At 41.1% G+C, this 14,261-nt stretch overlaps 2 protein-coding genes across 2 annotated transcripts; both read right to left on the bottom strand.

The window, feature by feature from the left end:
* Nucleotides 1-1,653: 1,653 nt before the first annotated feature.
* Nucleotides 1,654-4,320, bottom strand: LOC107216977 (sialin-like). The gene is made up of 3 exons (XM_046745354.1): nt 3,545-4,320; nt 3,216-3,436; nt 1,654-2,901 (listed from the first exon to the last, which is right to left on the bottom strand). The coding sequence occupies exons 1-3, from the start codon at nt 3,567-3,569 to the stop codon at nt 1,654-1,656; spliced, it is 1,494 nt and encodes a 497-aa protein (XP_046601310.1). The 5' UTR covers nt 3,570-4,320.
* Nucleotides 4,321-4,895: 575 nt separating this feature from the next.
* LOC107216979 lies at nt 4,896-14,261 on the bottom strand. The gene is made up of 5 exons (XM_046745353.1): nt 13,926-14,261; nt 13,597-13,817; nt 12,062-13,306; nt 9,244-9,307; nt 4,896-7,396 (listed from the first exon to the last, which is right to left on the bottom strand). The coding sequence occupies exons 1-5, from the start codon at nt 13,948-13,950 to the stop codon at nt 5,832-5,834; spliced, it is 3,120 nt and encodes a 1,039-aa protein (XP_046601309.1). The 5' UTR covers nt 13,951-14,261; the 3' UTR covers nt 4,896-5,831.

Genomic DNA, 14,261 nt, shown 5'->3' with positions numbered 1-14,261 from the left:
GATTTGATACAGCAGAACCATCACCAGTTATTAGCAGACGATGCGAGTCCTCGATCGAGACTTCGCACATTCTGAACAATGAATCAACCACGGGAATGCACGTTCAGGACCTCAGGGTGTTCAGGATATTTGCCGTTCGGGACATTGAGGGGTTTTTATCTAAGAAACAACATTTCATGCGTCCATAACGTTGCTATAATTCCGATTTTATCACAGTCAATTTAGTTAATATGGGTTGTTTCGGGCTTTTTGATAGGGTACGAACTGTTAAGTCGTCCCTATCTTTTTCAATAATTTAATACGCCGTTTAGAAACTGTGTAATACGATTTCACGCACGAAATTTATCAATAGTTTCTGTAATTTTAAACTGAACATGTTCTTAACCGGGTTCAGAATAATTACCCTTCGTCACTGCCGAATAAAATTCTTTCAAATGAGCCTCTCGTTTGATTACTTGAAGCTTATGAAATTCAACTCTTATTCCAGCTCTGCCTCCTCTTCTATTTGCTTGATAAATTTCACCCCTTGGCATCTACGGTAAAATTTGTGTGGGTTTTTCAAAAGAAATAAGGATAATTCACCAATGCCAAATAGGTGCCGGTGCATATACCAGATGGATACGGATATAGTTTAATAAATCTGCACAAGATGATCTACTCACGTTGGTGGTTATTGATTAGGTTTACTCAAAATGTAGATTCAACATTATGATTAGATTTATTCAGTTTCAAGTTGAAACAAATCATAATGATTTATTAGTATTATGATAGAGACGATATTATTTAAAACATGAAGAGAAACATGGAATTTCTGCAGAGTTATTAAAATCGTCGAATTTTGAAAGATTCTGTAAACTACAGAGGTCAAAGTCTTAACGAACTGCTCTGCTAGAGATTTTTTAATGAATCAACTTGACCAAGAGATGATTTTCAGCCGTCTTGTCAAAAGATTTTGAGTGGCGATAAAAGTAAGGCCAAAAAATTCGTGGCAATTTAAGGGCTGTGAATCAGCTTGAACCGCTTTCTTTGACAGTCATCGATGTATTTGGGTGAATGTTCCATTTTCAACCAGCGTAACAAGCAGTTTCGTGCTTGGAGTTAATCGTGAGGAGCACATCAGTCCTTATCGCCTCTAATCAGGCTGACTCACATCGTGGGATCACCGCCTTTACCTCTTAAGCTGCCGCCTTCTTTATTCTATACTTGATATTGGTAGGCCACGTTATCTTTCGCGACTCTTCCAGTTAGTGCAGCGGGTGTCCAATCAACAGCACACGATCTGCCATGCGTGTAAATCAGTTCGCTGTCTCGTTTATCGAAATTTCTTCGTGGTGACCGCTATTTATTAATGGGATTTACTACCTCCAGACATTAATCCTTCTGAAATACTTACAACTTTCAGATCACGATTATGTTTCATTATTTATATTGATTGTCGATCGAAAATATTCGACAATGATCGGTGTAGACGCGCTTGTGGCCAGATGACAGTGAGTCAGACCATGAATCTCGATTGGTCCGACTGAAAAACGCTTACATCTAAGATCAGTAATAGGGTTGAGAAATGAATAGTAAGGTGATTGTGTACTAAGAATCTTTCAATTCGCAGCTACCGATACTGAATGGATGAAATTCTAGCGTGAAAATTTGTATCTAACTCAAAGGCAGTTCAATCGTTATGTTTGACCTAGCAACGTTTTCAACTTTTTGTATTTTAGTTACCGGTTGTTGATTATCAAGTCGAACTCGAAAATCAGGGTCATTCCAGTACTGCACTTTTCCATCACCCCAGATAACGAAGACGAGAGCACATTCTAAGAAAGAGCCAAAGCAGATCCAGAATACGACTCTCCACTCGGAAACCATCTGATTTGGCGTTAGAACGCCGACGAGATACGGAGCGGCTATCCCTGTCAGAGCGCTGACAGTCGTTTTCATTCCCATGATGGTTCCAGAATGGTTGGGACTCAAATCTATCGGGTTAATGAAAATCCCGGGATTAGCTAGGCCCATGAAACCCATGCCGAGCACAAAGAGAACAACGACGACGACGCGGTTGCAGCCAACGTAGGATGCCGTGACGATGAAAATGGCTGGCACGACCATGGCGACGGCGGTGAAAGATTTCCTCACGTTCGTGACATTCATTTTCCGTGTCTTTATGAACCAGTCGGCAACCCATGACGACGCAATGCTCACGATCCACATAAGCAAGGAGGGAAGAGCCGACAGAAAGCCATTCGACTGAACAGAGAAGTTGAGGACGCTTCTCATGTAGAGAGGAAGGTCCGTGACCATGGTGAAATAGCTGAAACCGTCGCCGATAGTTGCAATCAACAAAGCCCAGACTGGAACTGAGGTCAGAATGTGTCGCCAGGGTGTCGGTACCAGCTCTTTTTTGCAGTTTGTCGTTTTCCGCAAGTAGTTCTTCTCCGACTCGGTTATGAAGGGGTTGACGTCGGGATTGTTGTAGCAGAGTAAGAGCCACGCAAAGAACCAGAGCACACCGGCTGCTCCAAAGACGTAAAATACCAGCGGCCAACCCATGGATGAATTTTGGATCAGAACTCCGGAAAGCGCCATGCTCAGCAAGGTTCCAAGTACGGATCCCGATGTCACGACCGTCGCGATGGTCGACTCTTCACCTGGCGCGGACCATCGGGGTACGAGCTCCAACATGGCTGGTACGGTCACTCCCTCCCCTAAGCCTATCAGGATGCGCAGGATTATGAGACCCGTAGAGTCGAATGCTTCGACCACCACCGGTGTCAGAAGTGTGAATATGGCAGTCGAGAAGATGCTCAAACCCAGGACGTACTTTCCGCCAATTTTGTCAGCCAGCATTCCACCCGGAATCTGAGTGAACAAGTAACCCCAGTAGAAACTCGACAGAATGACCCCCTGCAATTTAATTAATGGATTTGTATCATAATGTTAATTTTTTTGGAAATAAGGGAAGGATGGTCACATGGACGACTGAAATGAGATAATCTTTCTACATATCCTGGAGAATAAATTCTGAAGTATCCAGATCTTGGTTATTACTACGAGTGACTGGCTTGTCTTTGCCTTGTTTTGAATTTGTTCAAACACGTTTTGTGAAGCAACGCCTCTCTTAGAATACAAAAAGCTCTAGAAGTCAATTCTAGCGATTACTTGAATTAACGTGACATGATTCCTTGCCAATAACGAAACAAAAATCGGTATTTTCTTACTTGTGTATAAGTATTCCATTCGTAACTGCCACCGCTACCGGTACCCGAGTTTGTCGAATCGGATGCTGGACAAAATTCGTCCGAACTCGTACTGTTTGAAGTTTCCGCAGATACGACCATCTGCGTGATCGCTAGTGACAGAGATATTTGCATGGTGTAAGCGTTCACACCTGCCAAACATCCCATCACTGCGAATACCCATCGCTGCGGTATACTCGAACCTGTCAGACGATTATTATTTTAATCGACACGAGTATATCAAACACTTCACCAGATTGTGACAACCTATTTGAGAATTTGTTTTTATACCGGTGGTTAAAATTACTTACAACAAAGTTTCCACGACGAAAGCATTCTTAAGACGTTAAAATTGTGTAGAGAAGAACACTGGACTTCAGCCGAAAGTAGACTTCATTACAAAATAAATGTGAAGACGTGTTACAATTTTCCGTGATAAGCTGATTCTGAGTACTAGCACTGTTTTGGAACGAAGTTCCTTATCGCTCGTTCACCGTAGGGGCTAGGCGGAAAAAAACGACACCAAAAAACCGACACTTTTTGGCTATAGTGCTCGTTTGCTATAGTGCGCGCGATCTCCCTCTCTCTCTCTCTCTCTATTCCAGCGTGTGCGCGCGCTCTCTCTCTCTGTCTCAGCGCTTGGGGTGGGAGACGGCAGCAGCGGTCTCTCTCACTCACAGCGCACGACTATACTTCGCCCCTCTTTCTCTCTCCTACAGCGTACAACTATACTTTGGGCCGCAGCGCGCTCTCTCACAGCGTACGTCTATACTTTGCCTCTCTTTCTTTTTATATCTTTCAAAAACACATTCGTACGATTTTATTACCATTCCTTCATATATTTGATTTTTCATTTAATTATTCTTCAATTAAACGTTCTTAATTTATTCAATGAGCAGTAATATAGCGTAAGGAACTTCGTTCGTACCGGCTGTCCCATGACAGCTCTCATGTTTTTTTTTTATCACGTTGTATCTGTGAGATGCAGACCTGTAGTCTCCCTATCTTGTGCTCAATAACAAGACAGTCATAATGGCACGTGAACTATGTAGAATCATTATGTAATACCCAAATTATATACTGGTAAAACCCGCGATTATATGGCAATAAACCTTTTATAGCCTATTTATTCATGCTGTAGTTTAACAGGACAAATCTCGGAAATAATATTTTTCATCCACGTAGATTTTACATGTTAGATGTGAATTTTCAAATAGATCCACGTGCCTTAAATTTCTCTAAATGTAGTGGAATCGTAAAAGTCGTTCATTTACAGTCAAATTATGTATCCATTTTTTATAAATAAAAAGAAGTTAACAATTTGAAGGAATTGAAAGATTAAAAAAACGTCACTAACATGAAGACGCGATCTCACGCCCTACAGATTAATGTACTTGACTCTATCATCCGAGCTAGGTTGCTCCTTGAATATTCTCACACGTTTAGGTTACGGATAGTACATTTGGTTAAGCAGAGCCTGGAACAAAATCAAGTAGGTACTGTTCGGGTATGAACTGATGTTCAGATGTAAAATTAAATCTGATGAGATCTACATAGATCGAACGAGATCTACTCAGATCTAATCAGCAAAAGGCTCCAATGCAATATGATCTATTTACATCTAAGTAAATCTACCGAAATTGAAGTAGAATTACGGAGACCTAATAAGCATAAGCGTTTATTGACAACATCAAATCAACTTGAGTGTACGTAAATATACTTATATCTAAGGAAATTTCGGTAGCTCTTCGATTCTTCAAAATTTGGATTCACGTAAATCAAATATAATCATAATTGATTTGAAAAATGTTTACCAAGATGAAGGAAAAAAAAAATTTCCCGGGAATCTGGTATACTATAAAGACATAGTTCTTCCGGTACCGAATAGATTAGAGATTAGTGTCAAAGGTCTGTTCGAAAACGTGCTTCGAGGATTGTGCGACTTGTTTTCGATGTTTTATCTATTTTTATTCGGTTGAAATGTGAACTTGGATAAAGATCGTCTGTTTTTGGTGAAACCTGGAGTGGTCAAACTATGCGACTAACGAAAAAGTAATTGGTTCACTCAATTCCATGAAATATCCCATTAAAGACATCATTACTGAGCACATTATTGTATCGATATGAGAATCATAATGACATCTTAGAAGTATTTCTTTTCCTGCCGAAATGAATATTCATCTACCGCTTAATTATCTCAGGACTCGTTTAGTTATTACACAACGATGTTTTTATCTGTTTTCGCGCCCCTCCCCCCCTCCCCCCTTCTCGTCTGAGCGTTACGTAACATTTGAACGGTGTCGGACGACTGGATAACTACTATACTTTTTTATTCTCAACTAGTTTCTGGTATACAAAATCAACTGCACTTGTGTAAATCGTTTTGCGTTAAGAAGAAATGTTTTCAACAACCGAAACTAGGAAGGATAATATGAGATACTTTTAATGAAGTGAATGTACCTCCTGATCATCAAGACCGGCTTGAGCAAAACTCAAGTGAAATTGAAAACAATTATAATTTATCAGATGCTGATTTGACTTGCGAGGCCAAAAGAGCCAAAATTCATACATTAACAGTTCATGAAGAAGCAGCTCGTTTCACAACGGTGTGAATTTCACCCAAAGTCCGCCAACAGCAGTAGTCAGAAAGTAGTTTGGGTTCAATTGAATGGGGATTTTGTTTCGCGACGACACATCGAATCTGTACTTCTGAATGATCGTCGCGACAGCAGCCTTCACGATGAACACGGCGACCCGTTGTCCAGGACAAATCCTCGGCCCCCCTCCAAACGGAAGATAGACAAATTTGTGTCGCCGCTGTTTGTTCTCCTCGGTGAAACGTTCAGGATTAAATTCCTCAGGTTTCGGCCAGTACTCGGGATCCATGTGCAAAGCAGCAACCGGTATCACGATAGAAGTTCCAGTACTGACTTGACAAGTGATTCCGTCCGAACCTACGAGCTCAGTGTCATTCGTACACCGTTTAAAAAGTGCTCCAAAAGCGGGATAAAGGCGTGCGGATTCGTTGATGACTCGATCCATGTATACCATTCGCTGGACAGCTTCGTAAGTGAGGCCACCACTATCTGAAACGATGTCTACGACTTCCTGGCGGAGACGATCTTGGACTTCGGGGTGTTCGGCGATCTGGAATACCAGGAAACTCAGGGTGACGTTGATCGATTCGTACACGTCAAAAAAGAAGGAACCTGCGCGAGACGCGATGACGTCGTTGTCGACTAACTGCTCCAAGCTCAGGTCGACCTTGGCGTTCTTCTTGGTCTCGATCATGAGCTGCAAGAAGTCCGTGTATTTGCCGCCCCGCTCTTCTCTGTGCTTGATAACGTCCTTGACGACCTTCCTAATGAACTGATCTACTTCTTTGGGTATGAAACGTGTCTTCATGATCCTCGACGGCACCGGTATGAACAGCATGATGTTCTGGATCAGACTCTTCGCGAAGCTCGGCTCGAACATCAGTCGTCCAGTGGCTCTGAAAGCTCCGTATTTACCGTCACTTTTAAAACTGTCATCGACGACGCCAAAAGCTGAGCTTGCGACGATCCCAGCTGTGTATTTCGAGAACAGATCCTTCAATTCCAGCTCCACTGTATCACGGCGATCATTTACGCTGCATTTTTCATTTAAATACCCGTCGAGCTCACCGCAAGTGATCTTGATGGACTCGAATAAATATTTAAGCTTCCCCAAGGTGAAGGCCGAGCTCAATTGCTGTCTCGATGCTTTCCAGCGATCTCCGTTTGTGAAGCCGGGATTAGTGGCCAGTATGGGATCCGTTCTTGTGTCTATCTCAAAGTCATTGTCGGAGAAATCCTTAAATTTGTTCGTCATTATGCACTTCACCAATTCCGGATCGCGCAGCATCAAGGACGGTCTTCGAAAGTTGTAGAGACCGATTACACTGCGACCCGGCATCTCGTTGTAGAAGTCTCTGTACATATCCGACATCTGCTTTCGCAGAAAAATCATCGGCGCGATGTGTCCGAGACCCGGTAAAGCTCCGTTCAAACATGGTACCGACTTGTTTTTCCAGTAACCGTAAGTGCTGGTCAAATGCCGGTATAAAAGCGAGAGTGTCACCAAAATTAGACCGATTACACAGTACGTCTGATCCATGGCTAGACCTCGAGCCAACTGACGGACTTAACAATCTGATGACAAGATCAAGACACCGTTCAAATATGACGCTATGCTCTAGGGTGGGGAGGCGCATCGAGCCGAGTGTCACGTTACTTTAAAGTTTAGAAAACGATTTGTCCAAATAATGTACCAAAACCGGAAATGTACCAAATGTAAAAATAAAAATAACTACGGTATAAAAAAGTTGACTTTAGTGTAAAAGAGCTATTATTTACGAAGTTTCTATCGAACCTGAAATAGTATATTATGTAACAAGGGGGTGAACTCGGTCTTTTCGGGTCGAGCGTAAGTTTGCAGTATGAGTAACGGGTACTTTACGTACGTAAAACCTGTAAAACATACTCGCATTGTATGAAGAAATTTTCTTATATCCGTACCGTTTATTGTATTGCAGAAAATTAATAAAAGTTGTTTTCAATTTAATTTTTGTTAAATACGGTGAGATACAAGTGACGGCAAAATGTAGATAGAGAGTAATTGGAGTGTGAGTGAATGGCAGGCGAAGTATACAGCGAGAGAGGAAGAGAGTAGTAGAGAGTTGACGATTGAGGCGGAAGAGAGTTAGGAGAGAGTAGAGACGATAGTTATACGTGTGAGTCGAACTAAAGAAGCAAGGCAACGACAAGAAAATGTTGAATCGCCAGATTTAATAATCCTGCGTCTTTTATATCGTATTTTCTTTGAGACATCGATAAGTTATTAACCTTATTATTATTATTACAATAGTTACTTAATCTACTATTTATAAATTCAATTAGGCTGACCCACTTTAGGTACCGGTGTATGCTTCAGTAATTTTCTTTATGCTAACTTGAGTCTTTGATATTTTTACGGGATGATTTTTTTATCACTAGCATCAGTTTGCACATTAAATGGGATATCTGTCGATACATGGTGTAAAATTATATTATTTACAAAAGTATTCTTCAAATCTTGATAAGTTTTCGACAATTCTTGCGTCCACTTCCAGAATACGTCCTTATTTAATAATTTTTTAAATGGATCGGTGTAATAAGCATGTTCTTAACTGATTTGTCGCTAATAATTGCAAATTCCAAGTATCTCTTGTAATTGTGTTTCATTTTCCGGCTCTGCAAAGTTTCGAAATATTTATAATACATAACTTTACTGACAGGAAGTATGTCTAAATCTGATTTTACTTTTAATTGATCAAAGAATTTATCACGAAATTGGACCTCGAATTAACGCGTCGCATCTTATTGTTAGTTTAAATTTTAACGTCGATTATCAGCCGATGCTGTTGCCGTGTTATTCATATGTAGTTGATTTCAAAATACTCGAATATTCGGTTGAAAGTTGTTCGTATCACTTTGGGGGGTAATAATTCAGTAGCGGGTAACTTGTATTAAAAAATGAATAGAAATTTTTTTCGTAACATTCTTCTAATGCTTTTATTTGACAATAACGTAGCTATTGCAGTAGAATGAAATGAAAAGGTTTGTTTTCCGCGCTGTTCAATTCGTTATCTATGTTCATCAGATCAAAGCAGTCGATGCTTGTAATCTGAATCGCAAAAATAGTGCTGACTGGCGGTTGGAATTTTTTTGTACAATTATCACCGAATCATCGCTCAAACCGGCGATTCTGTACCGCAAAACGATTGTTTATATACGTCATTAGAGAACGAATTGATTTTTTTCGGAATTGACGTTTTTAATTACTATAATTTTTTACCGAGTAAGAATTCTCGAAATCAATCGTATAGCATATTTTTTTTTCCAAACTTCAACAGATCTTCATACATCGTAAATTATAAATAATATTATCTTACAAGTTAAAATTGAAATCCTGAACAGCCTGTTTGAATGTCTTCTACTTATTGCCTTACTTCCAGTAACCAATACTTTCAAGTCATCCATGATTGCTTCCTTGTTCCGATGCTCGTTGTTATTCTGCAAGAAATAAAAATTTACGTAGCTACGCATCTTCGATGTTCTACTTTGGAAGTGTGCAATCAGCAATTAAGAAGTTTAAAATCCAGACCCTTACACGTTATTTTGAATCCTTCAACCAAGGTCAACACCTGACGCAGCGAGCAACGGAAGCCCAACCGACGCGGTTCCGTGTTTACGTTGCGAATCGGTCAGCGTCGGTCGGAACTCAACGAAGCGTCATTTGCGTACGGCGATCGCGCGCGGCGCCACGCAGTCTGACGGCGTCGCGACGCTTACCGCGTGATATTCGGCGTCCGTGTGTCCGTGCGTGTGTGTGCGTGTGTGTGCTTTTTTCTTTCCGTGTTTTTTGATAACCGAAAGTGTATCTACGCTGTTGAAAAGTTCTCTATGGACTCCCATACACCGAATGGGAAGTTTTATTCGGATACGGAACAGTGAATTCTCCCTACATTTGCTGTTTATTCAATTTGAAAATACAATAAAATTTGGTAAATTCCAATAACTTTTTTGTGTTTTTCTGTTTTTTATAAATTTTAATAAAATCAAAAATTTTCATAGTAAATTTAAGACAAACGCATAGTGATTTACCGAATTTGTAAATTTGCAACCTAACTTTCGTAAACTGACGATCTTTTTGTACGGTAAATGAGTAGTAAATTCGTAGTAATTTTCAACAGCGTGCGCAATGTCAAGTGGCGAATACGTGCGAGTGACGATCGGATGCGATCCATGCCTGGCGAATCGAGCTGCTCCAATCAATTTCGTCTGCTGCAGACACCACAGAGGTGAGTCGAGTCATGTTTACGGTACGAATATCTGCCTCTCGTAGATTTCTCTGTACGAACCTGTTGCGTTGCGATTTCCCTGTCTCGTCGTGATGCTGTCCAGCAATTAGGTATCTTATTTTGATCGAGATGAAACAGCTCGTTGCATCTCTTTCGCTGGGCGCGATGCTTCGTTGCCTGTTGTTGTTATTCCTGCTGGTTGCTCTTGATTCGGGGATCGGTAGTTCTGAGACTGATTTTTCACTGCACATCGTGAAATTGCTCGATTTTTTTCTTATTTTTTCTAAAATGTAAATTTCGTCAAATTGTTCAGTTTGTATCTTATTTCTGAAATTGTACGTCCTGACGCGATACTGACTATGAGCTTAATTTGGCATTACGATTTCCCTGCGTATGTTTCGAATGATTAAAAACTGACATCGAGAATATCCCGAATATTGGTTTGTTTCGGTCTGAAGGTCGGGTCATTCCGGTATCGAACTTTTCCGTCCACCCACGTTACGAATCTTAAATTTGATACACTCTTAAAGGGGTAACTTGTGCGATTTCGACGTTGACGTATACAGGGTGGTCGATTTAAGTTGACCTAGCAGAATATCCGAATAATTCCGAATAATTCCGAATAAGCATTTTATCCCTTTGACATCGTGCAAAGAAAAAAAAATGACTTGGAACCCCGTACACTTTTTAAACCAAACAAGGTCAAATTATTTATCTGCTCTGAGTCATTTTATTCCAATTTTAATTTATCATCGCTCAATTTTTTCATAAGCGACCATCCTGCAAGACTTTTTGGATTGAATATTTTCCCGATCTCTTGAGCCAATCGCAACTTTGGATGTATGATAATTTGATTACTTATGTGTCGAGTTTTCATCGACACAAATTTTGTTGTTACTGATTTTGATGGAAATTTATGGAATATGCCACGTTTTCAGTTTCTTGCGCGTTATATCTTCCCCCTCTCTTATCTTCTTACCTTTTTTTTTATCGTTTACACGGATATCACCAATTTCGTAGATCTTTCATAATCGAATTGCGATTCTATGCCCTCATTCAAGGGTATTTGAAAACTTTTCTCATCTCTGGATTCGATACAGTGCACTTGGTGGCAATATAGATTGTGTTTATCTCGCCACTGCGATAAAATCCAATCTGGTTATCCATTTCGTTCTGCTTTTCTTTGTTAGATTTCGGTTCATCTGACAAACTTTAACGTGTAAATAATGTTAAAAAAATTCTTTATTTATTACAGTTAAATTTTCCATTCAATTAAACAATGTTGAAACGTTTTGAATTATCTCGCATATTCCCAGAGGTATAATTTTGACGAAAGCATAGTAAGCAAGGGTGACAGCTCAATAAATGCTCGATGTATCAATGCTTACAGTCGCAGCGAATATTATAAATGAAGTCATTGCGTATTAATCTGTTTTGAATCAAAGATAATGTAGAGATTATTCAAAACCTGTGATAAGTATGAACAGATGTGAGGGGTTACATTGGGTTGACCTCTAAAACTCATGATAACTTTTTCGTACTTGAATTCGAATACCAAGTTACGCAAATTTCGACAGCGAATTTGTTTTCGGTATTATTACTGAAGTTTGCACTTTGTGTATGTTTGAAAATGATCTGATTTTGGTTTATTTCTATTATCGTCTTGACCGCCCCATTGCCAAGTGCAAATCTGAATTCAGATTAGATTGCTTTGCTCGTATGCAATCTTAATTAACTTATAACGTACGATTGACATTCTCGAAAATGACCGATGGACACGTCCTTGTGTTCAGTGCATGGAGCATCAGACCATGAATTCCGATTAGTCTGATTGGAAAACGGGTTCATCAAAGACCAGGAATGGAGTGGAGAAATGAACGCTGAGGTCATTGCGTATTAAGAATCTTTTGATTCGAGTTCATCCAATACTGAATGCAAAGCATTCCGGCGTGAGAATCTCTATTTAATTCGACGGCAGTTGAGCCGTTATGTCTGACCTAGCAACGTTTTCGACATCTTGTATTTTAGTTACCGGTTGTTGATTATCAAGTCGAACTCGAAAATCAGGGTCATTCCAGTACTGCACTTTTCCATCACCCCAGATAACGAAGACGAGAGCACATTCTAAGAAAGAGACAAAGCAGATCCAGAATACGACTCTCCACTCGGAAACCGTCTGATTCGGCGTCAGAATGCCAATAAGATACGGAGCGGCTATCCCTGCCAGAGCGTTTATCGTCGACTTCATTCCCATGACGGTTCCAGAATGGTTGGGACTCAAATCTATCGGGTTAATGAAAATCCCGGGAGTACCTAGGCCCATGAAACCCATGCCGAGCACAAAGAGAACAACGACGACGTCGCGGTTGCAGCCAACGTAGGATGCCGTGACGATAAAAATGGCTGGCACGACCATGGCGACAGCGGTGAAAGATTTCCTCACGTTCGTGACACTCATTTTCCGTGTCTTTATGAACCAGTCGGCAACCCATGACGATGCAATGCTCACGATCCACATAAGCAGGGAGGGAAGAGCCGACAAAAAGCCATTCGATTGAACAGAGAAGTTGAGGACGTTGCTCATGTAGAGAGGAAGGTCCGTGACCATGGTGAAATAGCTGAAACCGTTACCGATAGTTGCAATCAACAAAGCCCAGACTGGAACTGAGGTCAGAATGTGTCGCCATGGTGTCGGTACCAGCTCTTTTTTGCAGTTTGTCGTTTTCCGCAAGTAGTTCTTCTCCGAGTCGGTTATGAAGGGGTGGACGTCGGGAGTGTTGTAGCAAAGCAAGACCCACGCAAAGAACCAGAGCACACCGGCTGCACCGAAGACGTAAAATAACAGCGGCCAGCCGATAGATGAATTTTGGATCATAACTCCCGAGAGCGCGCTGCCCAGCACGGTTCCAAGTTTGGTTCCCGATGTCACGACCGTCGCGATGGTCGACTCTTCACCCGGCGCGGACCATCGGGGTACGAGCTCTGCCATGGCTGGTATGGTCACTCCCTCCCCTAAGCCTATCAGGATGCGCAGGATTATGAGACCCGTAGAGTCGAATGCTTCGACCACCACCGGTGTCAGAAGTGTGAATATGGCAGTCGAGAAGATGCTCAAACCCAGGACGTACTTTCCCCCAATTTTGTCAGCCAGCATTCCACCCGGAATTTGAGTGAACACGTAACCCCAGTAGAAACTCGACAGAATGATTCCCTGCAATTCAATTTCTGGATTTGTATCATAATGTTCAATTTTTTGGAATTGGTGGAGAACGGTTATACGGATGACTAAAGTGAAGTAATTGTTGAAGTGAAGTATCCAGATATTGTTTATTACTACGAGTTACTTACTTGTCTTTACTTTGTTGCGAATTTGTTTAAACACGTTATGTGAAGCAGTGCCTCTTTAAGAATACAACCTTGAAAATTCAATTCTAACGATCACCTGGATCACCGTGACATGATTCCTTGCCAATATCGAAACTTAAATCCGTGTTTTCTTACTTGTGTATAAGAATCCCAATCGTAACTGCCACCGCTACCGGTACCCGAGGTTGTCGAATCGGATGCTGGACAAATTTCGTTCGAACTCGTACTGTTCGAAGTTTTCGCAGATACGACCATCTCCGTGATCGCTAACGACATAGATATTCGCATGGTGTAAGCGTTTACAGCTGCCAGACATCCCATCACTGTGAATACCCATCGCTGCGGTATCCTCGCACCTGTAAAACGATTATTCTTTTCATCGACGCGAGTATGTCAAACAGTTCGTGAGATTGTGACAACTTCTTCCAGAGTTTGGGTTTCTACCGGTTGCCAAAATTACTTACAACAAAGTTTCCACGACGAAAGCATCGTCGAGACGTTAAAATTGAGTAGACAAGACCACTGAATCTTAGCCGAAAGTAGACTTCGTCACAAAATCGATCTGAAGATCCGACTGCAACGCTCTTTCGTGATAAGCTGATTGTGAATATTAGTGCTGTGTTCCTCACTCCGTCGACAATGAGGCGTAGAACTGCAGTGTTCCTATCTTGTGCCTAATAACCAGACTCAAACGTTCGAGGTCAAGATAACTGCATGCAGATTAGATTTATGTAATTCACAAATCATAAGCTGGCAAATGACTTTTGGTTTAATGGCGATAAGTCTTTCATAGCTGTATT

This window comes from Neodiprion lecontei, chromosome 7 (assembly GCF_021901455.1).
Source record: "Neodiprion lecontei isolate iyNeoLeco1 chromosome 7, iyNeoLeco1.1, whole genome shotgun sequence".
Taxonomy (NCBI): domain Eukaryota; kingdom Metazoa; phylum Arthropoda; class Insecta; order Hymenoptera; family Diprionidae; genus Neodiprion; species Neodiprion lecontei.
Note: the sequence above shows the minus strand (reverse complement) of the source record. Positions and strands in the feature narration are given on the sequence as shown.

Excerpts from the sequence above, each read along its gene's own strand:
- LOC107216979 (XM_046745353.1), bottom strand. The coding sequence starts at position 13,950 with ATGCTTTCGTCGTGGAAACTTTGTT. Across the intron at positions 9,308-12,061 it reads CGGCTCAACTGCCGTCGAAT|AATAACAACGAGCATCGGAA; the intron begins TAAATAGAGATT and ends TATTTCTTGCAG. Across the intron at positions 7,397-9,243 it reads GAAAGTATTGGTTACTGGAA|TCCGTCAGTTGGCTCGAGGT; the intron begins GTAAGGCAATAA and ends CAGATTGTTAAG.
- LOC107216977 (XM_046745354.1), bottom strand. The coding sequence starts at position 3,569 with ATGCTTTCGTCGTGGAAACTTTGTT. Across the intron at positions 3,437-3,544 it reads TTCGTCGTGGAAACTTTGTT|GTTCGAGTATACCGCAGCGA; the intron begins GTAAGTAATTTT and ends ATCGTCTGACAG. Across the intron at positions 2,902-3,215 it reads AATGGAATACTTATACACAA|GGGGTCATTCTGTCGAGTTT; the intron begins GTAAGAAAATAC and ends ATTAAATTGCAG.